Here is a 25561-nt window from a genome sequence, read left to right on the forward strand (position 1 = left end):
TCCAGAACGTGGATCTGTGGCAAGCGCTAATCTTTTGTTTTGGGTCTTTTCCAGACATTTAATTTTACTTTTCTTTTTTGCGGTTGCACCAGGTCTATTTGCACTGTCACTTGGCAAGCGCGAATCGTGGAATACGCCCGTCTATGTGTGCCCAAGAAATTGTCACTTTCCAAGCGGCTAGAACCAAGGGCCAAGGTGCACCTGCCCGTTTAACGGATTCCAAGGGGGTGGGCATATCATTATTCCTTTTGGGTAACGCGCTGGAATGCAAAGCATAGCATAATTTCGACAAAAACTGAAATGAATCGAACGAAATAAAACCAAAAAAAAAAAACAACGAATCGAATGAGGAGAAATACAGAAGAAATACATTCAATAGCTGGTCGTGGCGGCAAAAGATATAAGAGAAGGCAAAACGCCATCAACAAGATACACGGAACCAAATTAAAGATGAAGAAGCTGAAGTAGCGGGGGTATTCGATATACGAGGCTTGGATGCTGGGGCATCCACACACAAAGTGTATGTGTGTGTGTATGAGAGTCTATGTGGCTGCCACATAAATTTCTGACTTCTTTGTGTGCGCTGCGAACTCATTACGTTTGCTGCTGTGTGTATCCGTGTGAGTTTGGGCCTCTGCATTTGTATCTGTATCTGTATCTGTGGGGCGGAGCTGCTTAAGGCGCTCATTTGTGAATGAACACACAACACACCGTGAACAAGCCACAGCCACAGCCACAGATGCGAAGACCGATGCGAGCCATCCCGGGCCCATGGACAGACAACAATCGCTCCAGCACTTAATGAGCATGAATAAATGGCATCGCAGACCGTGGAGCAAGCGAGACGGCCAGCGGGCCTCATAATCACGATCATATAGATCGCGCTCTTAGCTCTTAGCCGAAACTGCTCACAAAAAAAAAAACACAGAAAAGAGCTAAAAAAAAAAATAAGGCACTAAATAAATAAACTAACAAAAATGACTTTCCAGGCCCTTCGAGATAAAAAGCCGCAGATTAGTTTCTGTAATTAGATTTCGTTCAGCATTGATTTATGTGAATATTGATGGGAAGACAGTTCTAAGCTGAAATTGAATTTTGATGGCAACTTACAGGTTGCTGCATGGGAAAAATGTGAAATAGATACAAAAAAATTATTTTTTATATGAATATTTAAAGATTCCTTTTAATATCAGTCTTTTATAAAAAGAAAATATTCTAAAAATTAAATGTTTAGGCTTTCATAGTACTCACACCACTTATTTCTAAGATCTTTACAAAGAACAATATATACGACTTCTGGAGAACTTTGGAGAAGTTTCATGAAGTTTCAGAAACTATATCATCAACGCAAAGAGGTAGCACTCGAATTACTCATCTACCAAGTTAAGATAAATACTTTTCCCCTGGGCCAGAGCCTCCGAATAGACGTACCGGAAATATCCAGACCATTCGCTGGCCAACTGGATGCTCGAGAGCCCAGCAAGCTGCTCCTTTGCTCCAACGCTGCATGGAATCCATGGACAGATGCCAAAGAGCAGATGGAACGCCATTTTCTGTGCGCCATGGCGCGTCCGCATCCAACGGCGTCTTCGTCTGCTTTTAATTTCTTTTAATGGAAGTTGTTAACATGGCTGCTGCTGCCTCGCCCGGATCGTCTCCATCTCCACCTTCACCTCCACCTCCACCTCCACCTCTACGTCCTCGTCGATCCCTTCCTGCTGGTCTGCGGATGATTTTCGGCTTGGATCCCACCATTCCCACCATTCCCACCAACGCCATGGGTTGCGGCTGATTTGCTCTTTTTGTTTCTCTTACTTTTCGTTGGTGTTTCGATCATAAAACTTCGATATGAAACTTGAATTTTGGTTTCTTTTTTTTTAATGCGCTTTCCCGGGGTGCGGGTATGTGGCTTATGTAGTGTGATTTCAGGTGGGTGAGGGGGGAAAAGCCATTCTGTTACTTTTTAATTTAAAATATACAACGATCAGCTTGATTAAAAGTATTTTAAGGTACTTTAAAGGAAAGGAAGTAAAAGGAAATCATTTTCGTTACTGAATTTTTTTTCGTATAGAGTATCTAATAGCCAATTTCGATTGTGAGTCCACAACTATGCCGCTCTCGCTTGGGGTTCATTGAATTTTGGAAGTGCTTTATGATCACTGAGCTAGCTGTGGCTGCTGCTGGCAAGTTTGTTGCCAAAGTCTTTTGTTTTGGCTGCACAAGTCGCGCGGCTCTGGCATTAGAGAGAACCATGAGCGCGGCCACATAATTAACAAATAATAATGGCCATAACGCGTGCTTTGGCCCGTCGCACCGGTTTGCTCGGTTATCTGCTGTGAAGGTCGCGGTAATTTAATAACTGATACCAACTAATATTTACGAGAATATTAATATTGTTTATGGCCCGATGTTAATGGCAGCTAAAATCGTATCTCGTAGCATCAACAGCAAACTAACAACGATCGAAACAGGCACATTTCAGTTCTCTCATATCAAGTCAATGCTGATTTCGATATTTCGATTTGATTCCGAGAATCAGGCACTCAATCATGCTGCGAGTTGTGGGACTCTTGTGTTGTGACTGCGGCGGTTGCTTTCGGCCTGCCTCATAGCGTGCGACAAATGCCACTAACGGTTTGAGGTCTCTAATGGATGTTGACATTAACGGCTACCAGGGATTCGGATTGGGAAGGGAAAGGAAGGAAGGGGAGGGGAAGTGTCTGTGTCCAAGCTGTTTAATTCACATAAATCTAAGTGAAATGCCATTGGGGAATTGCTGCCGAGATAGAAATTAGGCAAATGGATGGATGTGCCTCCGGTATTCCCAAGAATTTGCCACCACAAAGGCACGAACAGCCACTGAATGGTTTCAGTTCAGGAGCAAAACAGAGAGGGGCTTGTAACATAAACATTCACAGCCAGAGTCCAAGTAACTGGGCATAAAAAGGGTCTCATCCCAAGTGTCTTAGTGTCTCACTGTCGCAGTGTCTCGGTGTGTGCGTGTATACAAACATTTGTCAACCGGGCTCCTTTTGATCCTGACCGGCACGAGAGTCAAAAAGTCGTAAGCGGCATAGTTATCATTGTGCAGTGGGTCCATTGTGCTATCAGCTGGCAGCGATCGATGCGGTTTAAACAGCAGTCGAACGGCCGAGCAGCAGTCGAGCAGCAGCAGAACACGGTGAGTAAGCAGTGCCCATTGGGCCAAAAGGAGGCTGGAACAGGAAAGGCATTTCGGCCACATGCGGCGCGTATTTGGTCAACAGTTTTTGCACGAGACACCGCAAAAATGCAGCTAAATGTGCGGAATGTTACTCCTGCCAAATCAGTACACAAATCAAATGTCGGCAGATATGGAAACATATGCCACTTATTCGGCGGAAAAGCATTAAACTAGATAACTGACATCATTTTCTGGGAATAAGATTTAAGACATTTATAAAAGTACAGAAACATTATAACTTATTTTAACTCTTACAATAAATAAATAAAGTCCTAGTCCAGTTTGTGTATATTTCCCAGGACTACTTAATATAAAGAAATGTATATGTTGTTCAAAGGTTATAACCCACTTCGAGCCAAGGGCCCGCACTCCTGATTCGTTGTTAACAAATTGGACTGCATTTTAGAAGGAATAGCAATCCCATCGAGCTTCATCCATGCTCACCACAAGCCAAGCGGCAGCACTTACTTAAAATATTAAACAACGCTGAGCCTCTCGAACATCGACCATCGACCATCGAGCATCGAGCAGTGCGCATCTGGAGATCCACATTCGAGGAGTGCGGAGTGTTGGAGGAGCTGCATAGATTCAGTCCAGACGCAGACGAGTCACATGGATGCCCTCTCAAGTGGCCGTGCAGGCGACAGGCGAACAGTTCAAGGGGGATTTTCTTGAGGGGAATGGGCTCTCGTATTTAAATGTGTATCATGGCGGTGGTCAAGTGAAGCGCATGCGTTGATGGACTTGAATTATATGCGACTTAAGCTCTGCGGCTGCTGTTGCTGTTTGCTGCATCGGCATCGGCATCCTCGGCAGCCAGTGCCATAAAAATTAAAAGTCATTATGGCCGGGAACAGCATTTAAGCCGTGGCAAGGCGAGTGTGTGTCTTTCTGAATGTGGGGAAACGATGGCGACGCAGGCCTTGGCACATTCCCACAGTCCGAGAGTCCCTGAGTCCAAGAGTCCCAGAGTCTCAGTGAAAGATCCCGGGATCGGTTCGGTCTTGGCTCGGATCGGATCGGAACGGCTCGAGTGTCGCTGGGCTGTCAGAAAGTGCCATGAGACGGCAGCCACATGCGTCCACTTGGAGTGGGTTAATATTTGTTTGCTTTATCATTTTGAATTGACAGCAAAGTGGCGCTTGTTGCTCTTGTTGTTATTGTTGTTGTTGCTGATGCTGCTGCTAGTATCGTTGTTGTTGTGGACGGTACCCAGCGGGCGGCCAGCGTCGAAGGCTCAAGTTGTTTGTTGTCTGCGCGCCGATTATGGAAAGTTGATGACCAGCAACAGCACGTAAAACACCATCATAGGTGAAACATCGGAAAGCTGTTCCTTCTCAAGTGCTTTTAGGGTCTTAGAAAATTGCACATTTTTATCTTCGCAGGGTTTTCAATTTCGAAATGCCAATACAGTCAGCCAAACAGCCAGTACTCCCTTTTTGTTATGCGCCGCTCGTGGCCAAATGCCGCCCGGCCGCAAAAACCGCACGCGGAATGCAGAGACCGCCGGCAGCCAGGGGTTAAAGGGAGGGCCGGAGGGCGGGGACCGTCGAGCAACACTTCGTTAAGTTGGGGCCAACATCAACGTCAACGCCTGTGCCGGTTAAATAGATTTTCGATACTCTATTCCAGTGGCATGTACACTTTGGTGTGTTGGTTTGTAAGCTAACGCTAACTACTTTATATAAATAATTGATTTACTTGAACTTTTGTGCTCAGCATCCATTATATGTTGCCTTATTACTCCAGGATATATTTTATCTATATACATAATATTATTTAAAGGCACAAAGTAGGGTGTCCATCGCTTCGTTGTCCCACTAACAAGCCAGTAGTCTCCTTGTCATTCGATTTTGGGGTCGCCTTGCGCACTCCATCGCTTGGCTTTGATCTGCGGATGTTGCAGGCAGGACGGCAGGCAGTCAGTCAGTCAGTCAGTTAGTCCGGGAACAGAGGTAGTCACACGAGCCCCATTCCGTCTCGTCCGGTGCCTTGTCCCCTCGAAACAACACACACACCAACCCGACCAACTGCAGCAAATTGAAAATTGATTTTTGAGCAGAGCTTGGCGCGCCAAGTTCGCTGCCTAAGTCTTTCGTTTCGTTTCGTTCCGTTTCGTTGCGACTCTTTTGGGATGAGTCAAAGTACACGCCGTGAAATTCCCACATAAATTGCGCGCGATGTCAAATTAAAAATGCCTAATGAGCTGATCTCGGACCCAGTCGCGATGCAAAAGAGCTGAAAAATGCATTAGAAGCAGCAGGGATCGTTTCGGATTGGATCGGATCGGATCGTAGGTCCTATATATACACTATACACCCTTACTTCTTCGGTCGGCGGCGGCGGTGGCGGCGAAATGTATCGTGTTACAAATCACGGCGGGGGAAGCGATGGCAGCGGGCGCAGAGAACAAGTTTCGAGTGGAAATGCGTGTAGCGTGCAGCGTGCGAAACACTGCAGAACATGGACACGAATCGAGATCGAGGCGAAAGCCTGACGCTGATGCAGATCTCCTCCTCCGCCGGGCCGCCCTTGTAAATGTCCATCTAAAAATAGTTGGTTTAATGGTGGCGGCGGGTTTGGAGGCATGAATTTTGCCAGCATGAAAAATGGCAACACTTTTGCGCTCATAAAACCTATTTATAAGCCAGCCAGCGAGCTACCAGCCAAGTTGGCTAACCATCTCCATCGACCACCGATATGCCCGCCAGTTTGCACTGCAGTGTGCTCCTTCACAATGCTTCTCGGCGCAGGCGCAAGCGCGTGAGATCGCCACGCAAGATCAGAAGGCAGAGGAAGGAGATGGAGGTGGTTGGAATGGTAAGGATGGCAGGCAGCAGGCAGCAGGCAGCAGGAGCCCATGGAGCCACGGTCCAGTCCAGTTTGAGGCCGGGACCACACAAATACAGGCACGCGTTCGCTGACAGAATAAAAATTGTTGCGCTTGTGTTTAACGCGCGAACGCGGCGATATCGCAGCAACAGCAACAGCAACACAACGGCAGCATCCTACCTTGTTTCAAACTGGCTCCCTGGACCTCGGTGGCTCAGGTTAAAGTGGCAGTGGCAGAGATGAGATGGTGCACTGACAAAATAAATCTGCAGGGGGAGACCACCCAGAATGCATGGATTAACTAGTCTGCTGACAAAATAATATGTGTTTAGTAAAAGTATAAAAATTAAAAAGAAATCTGAAGATATGTGCGCAATTAAAGATATTAATTGTTTATATAGTTTTATAGAAAAGCTGAATGAATTCGAATGGGGAAGTGATTTTTGATCAGTGCAAGGGCAGGGCAGGCAGGCAGCCGGGGCATTGTCGGCTTGCTTAGCTATCACTGAACGATTATCGTGCATTTTAAAATTCTTACGAGTTTTGTGCTGCTGATGCCGATGTTGCGCTGCCTTTACCTTTTATATTGCCCTTTTCTCTGCTGCTTCTCTGCTGCTTCTCTGCTGCTCTTTGTTGTGGTTGTGTGGCTGGGCCAGATTGAAATCACGCATGGGAACCAAGCGCCTTGGCTTTGTCTTGTCTGCAGACTGCAAAATAAAAAAAAAATCGAAAAAAAAAACAAAAAAATTGGAAAGAGAACTGGGCAAAAATTGCGGCATTCTCATCAGCAAATTAGGAAAGGAAGTCGGTGAAGGGGTAAAACTGGCTTGCTTTAAACATGGTTTTATTAATCTTTCTTTTAAATAGTAATTTGTATTTATCAATTTGTTAATTGCATAGTTTACATAGTAGTAACTCTCCATAGCAAATGCCTATATAGAAACTCCTGCTGTCCGCTCGATTATTGCCAACACTTAGGTTCGTAAATACAAGTATGTATATAGAGGTGTGTATATTCGGATTGAGGCAGATGCTTTTGTTGCTTTGTGTGGTCGCCTTGGACAAACATTTGTTCTCGTTTTCGAAATACATAACTAAATTGCTACACAATTTGCTTGATAATAATTTGATAATGCTATCCATAGGTAATACGTAATATGTGTATATAAATATTCAAATATTTGTATTCATTCATATCCACTGTGGGCATAACTAGTTCAATAATTGATTTGTTAAGGTTCTATTCTCTACAATGTGGAAGGGTGTTTTTGAATCCGAGTCTATTGTTTTAAATTTTTTTGTTTCATTTTAAACATTACAATTACTAATTTCTTGATTCTGTCTCTCTCTAAATATATATAATTATTCACTCTTGACAATAACTTTAGCAATAACACACAACATTGCCCGTTGAGGCGAGGAAATAAAGCGAGTCACTACAAAAGGGAAATAATAAAGCAAATTAACATCGTTAAGCAAATATTGTTTTTGGTCTTTACGTTTTATAATATCAAGGGATGTACTTTAATGTATACTGCAAGTGATAAATTTAATTGCTATGACCGCGTTTCCGCGCCAATAAATCCCCGATAAGAAACTGTATAAGTCAAGAGCTTTATTGCATCCGACCAATATCGGTGCATCGATATTAATATCATTCGACGATCCCCATAAACGGGGGTGAACAAAGAAAAGATACATAAGTTTAAACTGATACAACTGAAGTGAGATTTAGCCGAGACATGAACCGCAAATTAGATATAAAATTTTTATAGATATTCTATATAGATTAATATATTTGTCATATTTCCTATAGCCTAGGCTAGTTGTAAGTTAACTTATACAGAGCTGTTGAATTTGTTCGAATCTAGTTCAGCGGTTATTTCTAGTAAAAGTTTCAAATTCTGCTTAATTCATTTAGGTCTTGACACACATTTGTAGTATTCTAGAAAAAAATAAAATCTTTTTATATTGATTCCACTTAGTTCATCGTGTTTCACTTATTGTGTGTTTCTGTGTGGGCTTGGTTCGCACAAAACTGCATATATCCATTTGATTCATAATTGTTGTAGACAAGTTTAAAATACTAGACAGTACTTTCGATTGCAAATTGCTCGGTCTCCGCGATTTCATATTTAAAATTCCTGTTCGGTGTTCAGAGCTGTCATGTTTTTTTTTTTTGTTGGTTGCTATGCTTGTTAAACCTTCAGTTACAGTTTTCTACAATTTGTTAATTTATTATAGATTAACTAGTTGAAACAATTGGTAGCAAACATTTGTTCTTAGTTCTAGAGCTAGAGAAGTAATTGCCTTTGCTTTTGTTACTCGTTTGTATTTCCACTGGTAAATTTTCACTTGAGAACCCTATAAGCTAGCTACTAATTCAATTTGATATTTTAGACATTTATTTGCTTGTTCTTTTTTTGGTTTGTCATTACAATTTTGATGTTTTTTTCTGGTCTACGTGTTCATTTGACAATTTGTTTAGTATTCTACGTGTGTCCATATCTCTTCAACTACCAAAATCCTTCTTCGCTTGCCTTTTGTTTTCTAAATGGAGCTGGAGCTGTACAACATATATGCTTGTCGTCATTGTTGTTGTACATAAAGTCAAGTTGGTTTACAATTTGATTTGTTTTATTGCTGTTTGCTGTCGCGATATTTAATATATATAAATATTTGTATTTTTTTGTTCTTTTTTGTTTTTTATATATTTTTCTGGATCACATATTCAAGTAGTTTCAAAATCACATAAAAATCACTCTTACAGTAGCGTATACAAAATACATGTGTCATCTATAAATATATATGTATGTAACGTACATATACTTTTCGATCTGGTTTCTGTTTGATTCTTCACAGTTTAGATGGCGTGAAATGAATTTCTTGACATGTTGTAAAATTGCTTTGCTTTGCATTGGTTGGTTTGGAATGAGTGGGGTTGAAAAACGTGTAGGTCGATAGACATCCCATGTATATCGTGGAGATTTATAAAGTAAATTAGCAAATCTTTAAACTGTGCCCGTTGATGAGAGTCAAGGATATTCTGAGAGAGGTATGCATTTAGTTTAGTTTTGGTATTACACACAATAGATTTGCGACTCAACAGCTCCATTATAAAACCAATTTTCTCATCATTTGTTCTCGTGATTTTTAGTTTTTTTGTGTACACTTGTATCATAAACTATTAAAGCATTTATAAGTTAACACACATTTGTTTATTGTTATATTTATTAATTATTTGTATTTCTTGCTGATTTGGCTTCTACAAAACACAGTACAAACACACACAGAGATAAGAGCCTTTGCGCTGCCTTTCCTAGTTAGCTTTGTAATAATATAATTCAGTTTTTCATTTGTATATATTCATAGTGTTGCTTTTGTTTCCAATAAATGCCTATGTTCATTACATATTCATGTTCATATTCAATTCATTTCCAGAACAGTTTCATTTTGATTACATCTTTATCAATTCAACTCAACTAGCTAACAACACGTTTCAGTTTCATTCAACATTGTCCAATTGATTACATTTGATAATTTGATTTCTCCAGAAAAATACAATGGTTTTTAAAGACGGTTTTTCATTAACTCTGGTTAACATTTTCATTAAACTCTGTTCATTTCGCTGTATCGAGTTACTTTTATTGTTTATGCTTTCTACATCACACTCATCGAATCTGCGTTCAAATTTTCCATAAATATATATCTATTCATATTCGTTCTTGTACCATCAGCCAAATGCTTGATTTTATATGACTTAAATATTACGTTTTGACATTGACGATTCATTTTTTGCTTTTACTAAATTGGAAGCGTCCAGTTGAGACTATGAAAGTAAAATGAAGATTGAAGTCAACTGCAAAGTAAGTACTTAAAGCACTATACAAATCACAAAGTAACCTAATAGAGTATATACGTAAGTTTGTAATTTTGTGACTGGTTAATGGCATTGGTTTACACACGCTGCACCCACCAAAACCTAAATAAAAGTAAAGTGTCTTAATACATTCAACTTGGTTTTCAGAAAACAACATTTACTTTCGATAAGGAAAAGCGTTGTCGCATTTAGTTACTTTTTGTTTCAATGTCTATAATTACTTTTGTGCATTTGGAAAAAGAAAAATAAAAGCTGAGTACTGACTAAGATTGACTACCCGTCAGTTACATTGATTTTATGACCATTGTCTTGGCTTTTAGTTGTAGTTTGCTTTCACAAGTTTGAAACACATGCATAAAAAATACAGTTTGAAAATCGGCTTATATAAAATCACTGGTGGTATTTGTTTGTTTGTGGTTGTTTTCTGCCCTTCTATGCGACAATATATTGTTAAATTTGTTGGTTTCTATAAATTTGTTAATAGTCAATTGCTAAAAGTGTCTAGAAAAATTAATATATTTTATATTTATCATATCCTTCGACCAATTACATCTTGTAATGGTTTAGTTCTCATAATTTCTTATGTAATACTAGTGAAAAGTACAATATGACTGAAAGTGTAGCATATTTAAATACAGATATAGAGATACACAAATATATGTGGGTAAAAAAAATAAATGAGACATTGCAAATTCGTGCAGTAAATTAGAAAATATGTATGCCTAAACACTGAATATTAAACAAAATTAAAAGAGTTGGTTACATAAAGCATAGTAAAAAAAATCAATTTAAAATGTTTTTTCCTGTATTCGATTTGAGAAAAAATAAACAAAAATAAAATTATATACTTATTTGTTTAGAGTTGCTATCTAATTCAATTAATAGTTTGTGCCTAGTAGTTGCTAATATTCATGACGATAATTTGCATATTTAGCGTAGATTGAAAATATAAATTATATATTCCTTGCCACTTGCACAAGTAGTAGGCTTGTGTCAAATCCTAACTGATCAAAAGTTTCAACGTTTTGCTTATGACTAAAGTTTGCTTTGTGAGTACCACATTGTCATGCTGTTCGCGGTCTTGATCCCCATGATCCATTCTTATCCTATCGGAATCCCCTTTCCTATCCGATATTCAGCCAAAGGGCCACTTGTGGTCCTGTTGCTGATAAAACATGTTCTAGGTGTGTGTGGTTATTACCGGCACCTGACAGTAGGGACACTCGGTGACCGATTCAGCGCATGTATTGCAGATAGACAGGTGGTTGCACGGCTCCAGAGTTACCGTGCGATTGTTCTCCTCGCACTTCATGCACTTCTTGGCATTTTCTAAATATAATACTTTGTCGACCTCCTCCAAATCGGTGCGCAGCTTTGACTAAAATGGCAGCATGTTAAATGGATTAAATTGGGAAAATAATATAGCGACTAACCTGCAATTGCTTCAATTTCTGTATGGACAAGTCCCGAAGTTCTGCTGGCAAATTGAGCTGTATCTGTGCTAAGTCATAGCGCTCTTTCCACTCCTGCGCCTCCTGCTTGGCCTTATCCCGATGGAGCTCCGCGATCTTTAGCTTGCATGCCATGTCCTCATAGCGTCCGTTCAACTTATGGATTTGAGCATTCTTTGTGAGCAGCTCATTGGTGATGCGGCCCAGGTCGCTGTTGTTTTGCGACTGCAGAGATTGCAGGCTGAACGCATTCTTGCCCGTATTAAGAGTGTTCTCAAACAGACTATTTCCCACCGAGCTGCTGTTGATGTCGTCGCGTATGGTATTCAATTCGGATATCCTTACCGAAGGACTAATCGACAAGCCATCCCCAAAGCCAGGCGATATGATGCGCGATGGAAAGAAGAGACTGCTGTCGTTCTGGGTGGCCGAAAGGGAATTGCTGAGTTTGTTTGAGCCGCCATAGTTGAAGGCGTCCACGTTGAAGAGATTGGCATGGTTGGTGGGACTGTAGGGAAGCGAGCTGCTGGGAATGTTGACGGCGAAGCCACCTGAGTTAAAATCTGTGCAAATGGAATGAGAATTAGTTTTAGCAATTAGTTGGCACTCGTGGGCCGTTGATAACTTACCGTTAATTGAGTTATTTAGAGTCGTATTAGGAATGTTAATTGGCGCCGAGGAACGTGTTAATAAGCTAGTATTGGCCAGACTCGCCGACAATGAGTTCTCGCGCGGATCGTCCAGTGAGCAAGCTGCTTGCAAAGAGTGAAGACAAAAAATTAATGAGTTTCGGTTAGGCAAAAGGGGCATTTGCTCTATTAGCGCTTGATATTCTTCGTCCACAACCATCATGGAGAACGGAATTATAGTGCATAACTTAGGCGTACGCATGTCAGGACTCTTGGATACTCACAACGACTGTCCAGGGGTCGTGAGAAACTTAAAAATTTGCTGAAATTTGTTGTATTTTCCAAAGCGTCTACCAACATTTTATTGGTGCTATTACCATCAATGTTCAACAACTAAGAGAACGAAACGAAAAGAAAAATCGAGCAGAGCAGGACACATGATTAAATGGCTTATTGACGATGTTAAGCAGTTAGTTGATGATGGTTAGCTGGATTAGAACGGCAAACGATGTGTGGTAGTATGTTGGGGTTTAGGCGATGCGAATCGATGGCGTTATTTTGGGTGAGTGTTATTGGTTCGGTAATACGTACATTATCGCCCCTTTGAAACGCATCCTGGGCTTTTAAATCAGGATACGCATTGGAAATAAGCTCGCTTAGAGATACCGTGTGATTCCGCGCCTTCTCGTCAATTGAGCATGCTTTATTTGGATTGGGAGTAGTTACATGGACAAGCAACACCGAGCAAACATTGATTGATGCATATGGATTCAAAGGATTCGATAGGTAGTTTGAAACAGATTTGCAGGTTGATTGATGAGGCGAGTGGAAGACAAACATAGAGTTAGAACTGGTAAATCAGAACGTGGCCCTAAAGAAATCCCTACAACTGGTTGTGGAGCACAGCAAATCCTCTATACTTACGTTCCACATGCGCAAAGGCGCAGAAGACGCTGCGCGGACAGTACCCGGCCTGTTGGACATCGTTGCACTTGGTCGACTTGTAGATCTCCGGATGGAACTGCTGCTCGGTGCGTGTGTGGCAGTACTGGCAGTTATCGCCGGCCTCGCAGTTACCCGGTTCTCCCCATTCCTCGCCGTGCTTGACATTGGGGCAAGGAGTGGACCTGAAACAGTAGTACATTGTCGTTGAAAACTGACTTTAATATGAATTCAAGGGTTAAGCTCACCTGTATTTGTATTTCCTGGGCGAGCGACGTTTGTCCTTGCTATTGTGGTACTGTGGACAAGCGTATCCTTGGCGGCACAGGCGCGGTGGGCGCTTGCAGGGCTCTGTCTTGTAGTTGGCCAGCACGTAGTTGGTGTCCTGCCACTTGGGATCCTCGTTCATCAAATTGCGCTCCTTGTCCAGGGCATTTAAAGCATTAGTGCTGTCCAGTGTGCTCTCTGCGTTCTGCAGGGTCTCCAGCTCTTTGATGTCATAAACCGGTGGGCGCTGGTCCTGCATGCCGTGGGCGAAGGCGCAGTGTAGTCCATTCTTGACGCAGTATCCACGGCTGTCGGTGTCGTGGACGCACATGCATGTCTTGTAGTAGCGCAGATGGTATCGCCTTTCGGTGTCTCCAGCAGTGCGGTGTAAGTAGGGGCATCTAAAAGGGGAGAAAGGGAGTTTTAGTGACGTCAAATCATGCGCTAGGTTTAAGTGAACGGACTGTGTGATACCCTTCAATTCCAAATAAGACTAAAATAAATAAAAACATAGTACTATTTACTATTTGAGATGAATGAATTGCCTTAGTTTTTTGCCTCAGTATTTTCACTTTCTAAACTAAAACCGCTTTCTTTCCAACTTCTACGCAGGTGTATACCCGTTTATACCGTGTAAGAAGAATACAACAATAAAAAGATCCAACAGGGGTCGGGGTCAGAGGTCGGGCCTCGAGTCTGGGTCATAAACTCAGACTTTGTTGTTGTTTCTCACAGAGCGTAATTGCGTTTTACTTTTAGCCCGTTCTTGCGTTTCGCCGAGCTTTTCTCCAAAGCTCACCAGCCACAATAACTGTACATTTCGAAGCTGCCGGGGGAAAATCAAAATAAACGAAGAAGAAAACACGCAAAAGCGAAACGCAATAAAAACAATGACGCACACACTTGTAGCGATGCCGTTCGCCTGTGCGTCGCTGTGTTTGTGTGCGTGTGTGTGTGCGCGTCTGTGCATATACATACATATACATACATGCGGCAAGAGAGCAACAACCACCACAAAACGGATGCTGATAAGAATTTGCTAGCCCAATAGAGCTGGAATCACTTTCACTTTTGCACGGTGGTGACCTCGCCTACACACAGATACACAGATACAGCCAAAACAACCACCACCCCAATCAGCACGCCCACATACGCACTTACAATTTCACTTTTAGCTTTACAGACAACGCCAAGCCCCCCTTGCCCACGCTCCCCTCAGCCCCTTGCACACACCAGCACCTTGGTTTTTGTTTGTAAACACGAAGACAAGAGATACACACACATCGCGAAGGAAGGAGAGCGCAAAGAGGAAACAAAAAAAAATACTACGTCGTTCGCTATTGCTGTCTCATCCTCTTCTTCCTCTCCTCCACTACTAACTACTGCTGCAATCGTTCAGCGATTTCACGGGGAATTGGTAGCCTACGGATTTCACAATATTTTCTACTCACTCATCGCCCTCGGGACAAATGCCAGTGGTTTCGTCGTATTTGGTGCAATAGTTATCCGCACTGTAGTTGAATGTGCCATCGCGTTTTCGCACTGGACGACGCCGACGCTGGTTTTGAAAATGCCAATTGAAACAGACGAAGGGGCGATGCTGGTTGCACTTGTGTTGCAAAAAGGACTGGCACTGCTCCACGCGGAACTCTTTCAGGTAGCTGAAACGGTACACAGAGAGTTAGCACGTCACTTCAAACATCGTTTGCATTAGTTTTCATCTATTTACGTGTAGTGATTTGGCTTTTCCTGCTGCGAGGAAAGCAGCAGCTTGTTCGTTTCATTTGCCAACATCGTTGTTAGTGATGTGCAACAAACATCGCTGCGTCTGGCATCGATGGCCTTAAGTCGATTATTATCGATATATTTCGATAATGTCGTTGATATCGATTGGTTAGCAAATGCACACACCTCTGGTGGCGGTTAGTCGGGACGCAAACCAACCGAAATAAATTTGGCGCCAATATTCAAATGCGCTACAACGAAATTGCATCAAGAGTTAACAGTTCAATGCTAAATTGTTATGCTTGTGATTTGTTTATAACACTTCAAAACCTGAACTTAAACTGATTTATTTATAACACTTCAAAGCCTGAACTTAAACTATCATTTAAGATTTAAAACCAAAAAGAACGGAAAACATTTCACAGCGAAGAAGTAACGAAAATAAGTTCTTAGTCCAAGGGTATGGGAATGTAGGCATAGATTCTGTCCGTCTGGCGCTGCGCTATGCACTCGCTGATCCACACGATATTGCGGCACTCTAGCAGTTTGAGTTTGATGAACGAGTAGAAGATGCCGAAGTGGTACTGCTGCAGAAAGGTCTGCACATTCTTCTTGGCCTCCATCATGAGAAAGCGGTCCTCCAGCGTGATCATGCCGTCCGTGTCCCGCTCCAAGTTGTCGAACATTTTGCCATAGCCGTCGAACACATTGCACACATCCCTTATCTTTTCCGCGTCATTCAAAGAAGACATGGCGTCCAAGGCAATCTTGGGCAGGTAGCCACAGGTGGGGAACATCTTGAGACGATCCTTAGCACTGAGTGTTTGATGCAATTGTGAGTGGAAGAATTTCATAATTGCTACAAGATATATACCTGATATCACTGCCAATAGCGTTCACTGCTATTGTGATCGTCCGACGATCCGCCTCGAAGGACAACAGATTGGTCATCACGCCGGCGGTGTTGCCGCCCAGTTGGCTGCAATAGTCGTAGAAGGTCTCTAGATAAGAGCGGTACAGATGGGCTCGCACAATCTCCACGTCGAGGTAACGCAGTGATTCCATGGGCAGATCGGGTGGCACAAACCGAGCAATGGGCGTGTCAATCAGGACGGCATCGAAGAGCTCCGCGGAATTAGTGGCCACTTCGATGGCGCCCAGTTGATCGAATTCGCCCAGCGGATGGCACATTCTTAGCAGACGCTTCATGGATCGCCGGTTGTTCAGGCCAGCGACCAAAAGCGCCACGTTATCGATCATGAAAGGGTAACGTATGAACTCCATGAAGGTGGTCAGCGGCTCCGTCGAATGGCTGCGTATGTAGGAGTACTGCTGCAGCAGGCGATCCCTCAGGCACTGCTCGATCACCTCCACACATGGCTCTGATTTTTCGCCGCCAAAGATGAGGCCGTAGTCGGTGCCCTGGATGCTGATCATTACGTCCTCGAGGGACTCGCACTGGGTTAGATTTAGATAGTCCGAGTGCTTCAACATGCCGTTCTTGAAGCCACGCGTTAGGGCCTCCAGGTAGCCCCACTCCGCATTGAACATCATCGACATTTTGGCTTATTGTTTCTCGAGCTATTACTATGAGGAATTCACACCAGGCCACTTGTAAGTGGGCAGATATCGATCGATTGAACATTCAGTGATATGAATTTCTCTGAAGAAGTGATTCAAATTACAGATATTTTTTGAAAAAAACCACCTCCCACCTTTTTTGGCCATGTTATGGCGAAAATCCCGATTAAAAAAATATTTTTTTATTGTTTTGATAAAAACTAATCACTATTTTTTCGATAGCAATAAGCAAAAAAGTGGAATATCATACTTCGTTGAATTCGTAACAAAATTCCCTATTCTCCTGTGCTCAAAAAAAAAAGTTCAAATTTTTGGCCATTTTTCGCAAATTTTGAGTTTGATACGAAATTTAATTACGAACTCAACGAGGTATGACATTCCATACTCGGACCAATATTTCGAATATTCTGATCAAAATACTGATATTTATAGTCGCAAAAAAACAGAAAAACGATTTTCGGCATAAATTCAAAAATCAACATAAAAAATTGCAAAAAATGGGAAAAAAAATTTAATTTTAATTGAATGTTATGATCAAAATACTGATATTTAAATCGCAAAAACACAGAAAATTGATTTTCGGCAATAATCCAATTTTCGCGATTATAAATATCAGTATTTTGAAAAGAACATTCGAAATATTGGTCCAAATATGGAATGTCATACCTCGTTGAGTTCGTAATTAAATTTCCAATCGAACTGTGTTTTCAAAAAAAAAAGCAATTTTTGTCATATTTTTTGCAATTTTTGTCATATTTTTTGCAATTTTTGATGATGTTACCCCTTACAAAAAATGCGAGAATTTGGCCAAAAATTATTTTAACAAAGTCGGTCAAAACGTAATTTGGTTGGTTAGTATTGGTAATTAGAAGTACAAAAATGTAATTCTTTTAACTTTCTGACCATTTTTAGCCAACAATTTTTTTCCGAAAATAATAAAAATAGTGAATGGGATAGTTAACTATATTTATTGGCAGTCTTAATTCAAACTCTTCCACCTTTTTTGGCCAAGTTATGGCGAAAACCCCGATTGAAAATATGTATGTATAAGTAACGATTATATTTAAATTTGCGGTGGCGACATCTACTGGATTATGCGGTGCAGCTCGCTAGATGGCGCAACTGATGATGTAATGCTGCCATTCGCTTATCCTTTTTTATCCCTTACGGCAGCCCACTAACGGTTTTTCAATTTTAACTTTGAATTTGAAAGTATATTATTTGTTTAGTTATTGGTTTTAAAGTGCTTCCAATCAATTTTGGATATGAGTTAATACACTTGGTTCAAGACTGTTTTCTGAATTTTAGTTAGCGATTAATCGGTCTTTTTCCCGCAATTTCCGCACATGCGCCTGGCAAGATGCTGGACGGCATCGGACCTGTTGCTCTGGGCCATTTGTTTACTTGCTGCCAACTGTTTGTTTACTCAGTCCACTAGCTGCGCTCGGGCCAACAGCATTCTAACTGCAAGTTGTTACAATATACGCGGCCATTCATCTACAACAAATAAATATGCGAATTTCTCGGCGGGCCTTTGTGTTTGATATTTCTTTGCCTTGTTGGTGTCGCCGCGTGTGCATCGCATAAATGTGGCAATAAAGCGACATTTCTTATTGCCGCCCAAGCATTTAATTGCTCTCACAGGGGTGTCAATGCGAGTAAAGACTCATCTTCACGTTGCATTAACATCAAACTAAGCTAACTCCTGCTGGCAGATGGATAATGGAACTGTCACCACAGAAATGCTGCCCTCTCAAGTCGTAAATCTTCTAGAAAAAATGGTAAGAGTCGCTTCAATTTATATAGACATATTACACGTTTCAATTTAACTCTCGCTTGTGCAATCATTGCACCTAAATCGCAAGATCCACCGGAAACTTTTCAATGTCGTCAAAGACTTTAAAAATATTCAGACCAAGTCATGGCAGCTGACAAAAATCGTCCGATATGGGCAATAAATAAGATCACGTTGTGCTTGTTCAAACTTGGCATTGGCCATGTCGCGTAAACTTTCCATGCGAAAAGTCTTAGGCTGCAGTCGTTCTTTGTTCACCAAGAAATCGCTGGACATGTGTGCCCGTCAAGAAGTCCAAATCGCGGGATGGACAAGTGACAGCTGAAATGCGTTTCCAACTCATATTGCTTTCAACCCAAACAGAAATCATCAGCGTGGGTAGTACTTTTGCATTGGCGAATACCATTTTCACGGAAATATGTCAGCCAGATCATGAAAGCAGGAAGTGTTTGAGTTATATACAGAATCATTGTGCGAGAAGAAAGTATTGGGATGTATATTTGTTATATTGAAGATAGTCAATAGGTAGATTTACAATTTGTTTACAGCGATATTTTGGTGCTCTTGACGGTGGCACTCTTTGCATAGATAGCTCGGTAAATGAAGAAGCCAACTGCAGCATGAACGGCAACCACGGTGCAAATGGCCGAAATAATATCGGCATCGATGTGGGCAAAACTTTTGAGCACCACAAATTTCAGGGCAAAGAAGGTGGCTATGGGAAAGCCAATGATCAGAAAGCAGTAGGACATCAGCAGCAGGACAATGAACACTGGCCCATGAACCTGGATGGGCGGTGGCACCTGCAACTCCCACTCGGCCCACACCTCCAGCTTCTCCATGCTCGAGAACTCCTGGATGAAGATCAGGCGCAGGATATAGCCCGTCACCAGGACATGCATCACTATCACCGTGGCCATGCCAGACCCAATTGTCACATTGTTATCCCTGATCCCGTACAGCGGCTCCATTACCAGGAACTTGAAGACGGTGAAGATCACCACGGGGAATAGGAGAAAGACGGTCAGGAAGAGCAGAAGCCGCTGCATTCGCTCAATGAGATATTCGGCTCGCATTTTCTGGTGGGGGAATTTAGTGGACTAGGGATAGGGATTTTAATTAGCTAACCTTGACATTGGAATCCTTTTCCGCGTTGTTCAGGTCCTTTGAGCAGCATTGTTCGCTGGAAAGTCTAACCGCCTTTCCACTGGAATAAATCTTGCGCAGCTTGGCAAACATCTTTTTTCAATTATATTTCACTGGGGATAGTCAACTCAATGCCTACTTTAATATGTTTAGGATGAGAAAGCAGCTGACATTGCTTTCCAAAATTACATTTTCTTTGATACTAATAGTCAGCTAATAATAGCACACATCTATCCTTAGTTCAATAAACTTTAATTCCTTTTATTTAATGATATGATTCCCATAAAACTTGACATAAAAAAACAAGCAGTGAGCCGTGTCATTTGGGGTATTAAGTGATCAGCAAACAACCAATTTTAGCTGGACATAAAGATTGCCACCACGCGAGGCAGAAATATCTGGTCGCATGACTGGGGCGACATGAGTATATGACTTTATAGTAATAAGTCTGAAGCTAACCACATCAGTAGCTAGAAAAAGAGCTCCGTCAGATTAGATATGTGTAATAAGCCAGACGGCGGAATTCGGGGAGAGCTATCTGACCGATAAAGTCCTCCAATCAACGTCGTGATTTTTATAGACACACTTGACTCAAAAACCGCGCCCTCGATTTACAGCCAAAGATTATTTGCGGGTCAGCTGACTTCAAGGGGATCGGGTGTTTCCCAAGCAAAGTTAATTTGCCAGCAATTCATAAATTTAGAATACTACAAATCAATCGTTTTGGAGTTTCACTGACATTCACGATTTGCTTGTCAATTTTTCACAATTATATTGCGCATTTGGTCAGGTGTATTTTAATTTAGAGGTCACCGAAACTTGTGGGGAAGTACTTTCCTTAAAATTCCATTTATATCTCACTTATTCATTAGAAAAGAGTTTAGTAGCCATAAAGATTTAACAAGAACTCAGATTACCATGCAGCTTTGACGTTACATTCGCTTTAAATTAATAATCTTATCTTACGTTACTCATACGCAACGTTGTCCCACAGCAGACTACCTAAAAATAAAGCAATAAAAAGGGCATTTTTACACTTATCCAATATTTTAAACTGTGAATCATGCAAATTTGTGACCAGCCTCTGTTATCAGTCAAAACCAGCTGGTCTATAAATAATGGCGAGCGATAAAGAAGACGCCATATTTGTGTTTTGGTCATTTGGTCATTTGTTTGGTTATTCGATCAGTTTGCTGTTGCCAAGGGCTTTTCACGCGGCATCCCGAAATAGCCTGCTTTGGTCTTGTTCTAGCCAAAGTTTCTGGTCTGCCAGAGAACTGGCCCCCATCCAAATGGCCAACAGCTGCGCGAGCAGCGGGAAACACGGGAAAGGCGTGAAAATAATGAACATAATGCAGAAATAATGAGAATTATGCCAAGTTCGTTTGGGAATCGGGTCAATATACCACAACCACTTCGACAGGTTGACATGTGGATCTCGGATAGCTCATTAGGTCATGCAAATTGCATGACAACTAATGGCCAAACTATTTGCAATTCAACTCCCAGTCGCAATCCCAATCCTTTCGGTGCCATTGGAAGAGTGTCCTTGAAGCAAAGCTGCTGAACTTATGTATGCATGCATATCATCGGTTTTGCAGCCAACTTGTACGCACATGTGTACGGCAATTATGGTAATTGCCTTGTCGTCGCATCCGCTTCCCATTGGCGACCGTTTTGTTTGCTTGGCTCCAAAGCCATCCAACCTCACCCCAAACCATCCAAACCACCCAACAACCCCCATCCTGCCTGACCTTGACTGCAGTTTCCCCCATCACTTGGTCGTTCGAGGAGCAATAGGACTCGCTTTAACCTTGACAAACACGTTGATCGTCACTTGAGAGTTGACCAAGTTTTATTGGCTTTCTTTGAGTGCAGCTGCAGAAAGTTTTCCCCCTCGATTCATTTCCAGGAAAATGCTCGAGCACTCGAGGCTTTTGTGGCCATCGATTCCCAATTATAAGTCGCTGGCCAGGGGGACTTTTATGAGAAGTGCCGAGGCGCATCTCTTAAATGCCGTGCATACTATTTATATTGTAATTCAGTTGTTAGTGCGCTGCCATTAGCCATTATCCATTTTGCATACAAGGGAATCATTTGCATGGGCGATGTAAAGGGATTTAAGTGTATTTCAGTGGATTTAAGTGGATTTAAATTCACATCCATCAGCCAGGAGTGGCGGTCAAAGACACGAGGTGGGTTTAACGCACTGTCTGCCGCTCAAATCACGGGTATCCTTCGCTGTATCCTTCGGTGTATCCTTCGGATGTTGCGGCAGGTCGGTTACATCAGTTTCGGGCAATCAACGCCGATTTATTTCCACTCCCTGGGCGCACTCAACTTTGAACCGAATCCAAATCCGACTCTAAACTATTGCTGACCTCTGCTCCTGACCCTGGAAAATCTCGCTATTTTCCCCTAGAAAATGCCGGTCACCAGACGAACTCGAAATAACTTTGGTGACATGTGATGGATTATTGCTCCTGTCCCCAGGATTTGATTGCCATTGTTCTCCGTCCGGGGTCAAAGTGGGCCGTAAAACAACAGGATGGCCGCCCTGATGAGTGTGTGTTAATGAGCTGAAGAGGACAATAGATGGCTGGAATTGCTGCCGGGTTCAACTTCCTCTGCACATCAAATAAAACAGCCATAAATAAGAGAAACTAACTTAATTAAAGATACCAACGGCTAACGAATGGCTAGCCATTAAACTAGCAACGCTGTTATATTATCTTCAGTTTGTGAGCAGTCACTTTCATCTCTCTATTTATTTCTAAATTATTTAAATATTTTTATTAGGTTTTTATAGCAAATATGTGGTTCTCCTTCTATATCATGATCTGATATTGCCTTTTCCTGGCTAACAGAACCCCATTTTAGATAAACTGTCGCAGTTTAATGTCTAGAGTCTAGACCTGGCCAAACACATCCAGTTTACCCCCAGTCACAGCGATGGTCAGGCCACATAGTAGCCATAGTTCTATATAACCCCCTATTCTGGAGGAGATAAGTCAATGTCAACTGTCGTAAATAATATTTGCGCACGAATCCGCCAGCGAAAGTCGCGCTGAGTCAACAGGAGTCATGCGCCAGCAAAGATCCAGATTCGAATACAGCTACAGAAACAGGTGAAGCTACAGATACAGATACAGATACTTATACAGATACTGCTCCAGATACGGATACAAGATACTGATAGGAATGTGACAGCGTAAAATCCCCGGTACGGTCGCGAGGCAGAATTTATGGATAGCTTTGTTGACCAGCGTGACAGGAAAGCCATCAGATGTCTCCCTACTGAAATTTAACATAAGCTAAAACACCGGCGATGTCATAAGCGTTTAAACATTTCCCGAGAATAAACCTCCCATTTCAGCTGATAATATTCATTCGTGAATGGAACTCTGGCTGAACTAGCTGCCTTCTCGCTACTAACATTTCAAAGCCAGCTATAGTAGATTATCAGATCATAAAAGTGCACTGATATCTTCATGCCACCACTAGAGTCAGCTATAGTAGATTCTCAGATCATAAAAGTGCACTGAGATCTTAATCCCACCACTTGATGGCCCATTAACATTAAAGTGACCGCTAAGTCACAAGGCGAAATAGCACACTTCAGATAAGTTTGGATTAGGGCGCTTGGGATTTGGCCGTTCTGGCGCCCATTGGCAGCTAATTAGGCACAGTTCGTCGACTTATACGGACTGGCCATTAACGTCACACAATATCAGGTACTATCAGCTGATAGCAGTCCAAAGGACTTGAGAATCGAAGCAACAGGGCTATTAAACGAAAGTACCTTCGCCGGAAGTTGCTAATCGGACACAATACTTTGTCTTAACTTTGTAGAGCGGTAATTGTTTTGTAGCCCAATAAACTTAGCCTTATAAACTAATAGTGATTAATTTCCCATTAGTGCATAGAGATTATCGATTCAGTATGGAAAATTATATTTTCAAAAACTATTGCCTACTTCAAGGAAAAACCTTATGCTAAATGCATTTTGTAGTGTTTGTATATAGTGTTTGGTAATTCTTAAGAATATTTCTCCACCCTGTGATGTTAAGATACAATATTAAGATGTACGCATTCTTCACTTAATAAATAATGAATAAGAAATAGATTGATGAACTATGAGAACGCGGAGTTCAACATAAGAAACCATTTCTTCTGCGCAATTAATTGTGATGGCTTAGTATTTTGTTTAGCCAATAAATCCTCCGACTTCTCAGGTAGAACGACGTCTTCTAAAAGCGCACGCTATTTATATCCTTTACTTATTTCTGGACGAGGTGAGCCTTGTGTGGTTTCCTTGCAGCTGCGGCACGTAGCGACTGCAGAAGGATTTCCTTTCGAGCTCTAAACGCATCCTAGGTCACTGCTGGCCAGGTTGGCATGCAAATGGCGGTTAGCCCACTTTTGTCCTTTTGTGTGTCATGCAACCTGCAGTTCATTGGCCGGCCAGAGGTCATCGAAGGACGTCAGCAGGTTGACCCCCGGCCCCAAAAACCCATTTTCCATGCTGGGCACGCAATGACATTGACATGCGTTGGGCTTCGCACAACTTAACCCACCCAATGCCACCCCACCACCCCACCACCCACTTCATCAAGCAGATCCGCTGTACGTGCCCGTAATTATTTATTGGCCAGCAGCAAATGCAGTTAGCCAAGGCCTGAATGCACCTGCAACTTGGCTAAAAATAACCACAATTGGTCCTCGCAACTGGGTCGTCGTGCATTAAAAGAAAACTACAGCAGAAACAACACGAAATCGAGGGAAACGTGTGGGGATCGTGGGATTACTTCAAATTCGAAGGACCAAAGGCAGGACTCCCATGCTCACTCATCACTCACATTATCCCCACACACAGCCACGTGTGCCAGCCACGTGTGTCTGTCTCTGCTCATGCAAATAATTCAATTTGGCTGATGGTTTCGCTCAAGAGCGACTTACCAAAACAACAGCTCATGAATTTCTCCGCCCTTTAATCGTCACCTTGAGAGGGAAGATGATAGATCTGCTACAGTTACACAGTAAAAATTAGTGGTTAAATTGGTTAATCAACAAAAATGAGTTTAAAAACTTATATGTTCATATGCCTGATTTCATGTTTAAAGAATGCTATTCTTATTTGCTAAATATGCTATAGTGATGCAACATTCGAATATGATTTCCTCTGTCTTGTAAGTACTATTCGAAACCCACTTTTAGATTATTTTTTATATACATAATTCTTTGCACAATGGAATTAAATGCCCAGTGTACACAAGTGGTGCTCAACTTTAGCACATGTCACAGAGTCTCATATACTTAGAATACCTAGTTCTTGGGGGAGTCGAGACTTAAGATGGAATACCTAATTAGCACACTTGAAACTGGTTCGTGTGCTCTACCATCCCACGCACACAGAGGCACATGAAACACTGATTTTCCGGCTGTAAGTGTGTTCCCTTTTCTCGCAATTATATAACAAGATTTATATCTAAGGCAATTGAGCATTTATTCACCGCAATGTGCCAGTTATTAGACAGGGCAGTTTCAGTGGCATTCCAAATAAAAATACATATATAATCTTGTGTGTGGGATTCGTTTCTATATACGCATATGCAGGAAAAAATTTGGGGTAAATATATCAGACATTGACGTCATCAGAGGTCAACTAAGCATTAGGATGCGTTTATGTGCTTACTCGAAAATGGATTTTTGTGGTTAAGTAACCGAATATTAAGAAAGCCGCTTTCAAGGAATTATGACATGTACATTTGTAAAGGAATAGAATCAAAAAATGCACAGAGACAAAATGTGTTATACACAATCCCTTGACAATTGCAAGTTGTGTTGTAATGGGTAAATATTATCTATAGTGTTGCGTTTTATTTGCTTTCATTGCACTCGCCGTCGTAACAAAAAGTCATTATTCTGTTTAACTTGCCATTTGTTTTACGAAAATTTCATTTTGTTTACAGCAAAACTTTAATGATCTCCGAGCGCCACGTGCTGTGCAAGCTAAAATTAGTTATAAATCAAATACTATGGGGCTAACAAGTAAAATTCCATGATTCTATGGGTTTAAATTAGGCACGG

The 25561-nt window shown here is 41.8% G+C and overlaps 3 protein-coding genes across 5 annotated transcripts; all 3 read right to left on the bottom strand.

Moving 5' to 3' along the window:
- Positions 1–6881: 6881 nt before the first annotated feature.
- LOC120452000 (RING finger protein unkempt) lies at positions 6882–15057 on the bottom strand. Of its 3 annotated transcripts, XM_039636033.2 has the most exons (9): positions 14954–15022; positions 14676–14885; positions 13206–13625; positions 12940–13142; positions 12607–12716; positions 12300–12408; positions 12016–12141; positions 11369–11949; positions 6882–11313 (listed from the first exon to the last, which is right to left on the bottom strand). In XM_039636033.2, the coding sequence occupies exons 1-9, from the start codon at positions 15016–15018 to the stop codon at positions 11116–11118; spliced, it is 2022 nt and encodes a 673-aa protein (XP_039491967.1). In that variant the 5' UTR covers positions 15019–15022; the 3' UTR covers positions 6882–11115. The 3 variants fall into 3 exon arrangements, 2 of the variants coding, with proteins under 2 accessions (XP_039491967.1, XP_039491966.1); XM_039636032.2 differs by lacking the exons at positions 12300–12408; positions 12607–12716 and having other exon boundaries at positions 12016–12138; positions 14954–15057; XR_005616427.2 differs by lacking the exons at positions 6882–11313; positions 12300–12408 and having other exon boundaries at positions 11808–11949; positions 12016–12138; positions 14954–15021.
- Positions 15058–15277: 220 nt separating this feature from the next.
- On the bottom strand, positions 15278–16594 carry LOC120452027 (probable V-type proton ATPase subunit d 2). Its single transcript, XM_039636073.1, has 2 exons — positions 15824–16594; positions 15278–15765 (listed from the first exon to the last, which is right to left on the bottom strand). Exons 1-2 carry the CDS (start codon positions 16507–16509, stop codon positions 15399–15401), a joined length of 1053 nt encoding a protein of 350 aa, XP_039492007.1. The 5' UTR covers positions 16510–16594; the 3' UTR covers positions 15278–15398.
- Positions 16595–18791: 2197 nt separating this feature from the next.
- Positions 18792–19576, bottom strand: LOC120452089. The gene is made up of 2 exons (XM_039636163.2): positions 19454–19576; positions 18792–19404 (listed from the first exon to the last, which is right to left on the bottom strand). Exons 1-2 carry the CDS (start codon positions 19562–19564, stop codon positions 18868–18870), a joined length of 648 nt encoding a protein of 215 aa, XP_039492097.1. The 5' UTR covers positions 19565–19576; the 3' UTR covers positions 18792–18867.
- Positions 19577–25561: the final 5985 nt, after the last annotated feature.

This window comes from Drosophila santomea, chromosome 3R, assembly GCF_016746245.2.
Source record: "Drosophila santomea strain STO CAGO 1482 chromosome 3R, Prin_Dsan_1.1, whole genome shotgun sequence".
NCBI classification, from domain to species: Eukaryota; Metazoa; Arthropoda; class Insecta; order Diptera; family Drosophilidae; genus Drosophila; species Drosophila santomea.

Bases quoted from the DNA above. Each gene is read 5' to 3' on its own strand.
- LOC120452027 (XM_039636073.1), bottom strand. From the start codon at position 16,509: ATGTCGATGATGTTCAATGCGGAGTGGGGCTACCTGGAGGCCCTAACG. The intron at 15,766-15,823 runs GTATATATCTTG...TCAAACACTCAG, and splicing joins GCTATTGGCAGTGATATCAG to TGCTAAGGATCGTCTCAAGA.
- LOC120452089 (XM_039636163.2), bottom strand. From the start codon at position 19,564: ATGTTTGCCAAGCTGCGCAAGATTTATTCCAGTGGAAAGGCGGTTAGA. The intron at 19,405-19,453 runs GTTAGCTAATTA...TTCCCCCACCAG, and splicing joins AAAAGGATTCCAATGTCAAG to AAAATGCGAGCCGAATATCT.
- LOC120452000 (XM_039636033.2), bottom strand. From the start codon at position 15,018: ATGTTGGCAAATGAAACGAACAAGCTGCTGCTTTCCTCGCAGCAGGAA. The intron at 12,142-12,299 runs GTGAGTATCCAA...ACTCTTTGCAAG, and splicing joins ACGACCCCTGGACAGTCGTT to CAGCTTGCTCACTGGACGAT. The intron at 11,314-11,368 runs GTTAGTCGCTAT...CTGCCATTTTAG, and splicing joins AGAAATTGAAGCAATTGCAG to TCAAAGCTGCGCACCGATTT.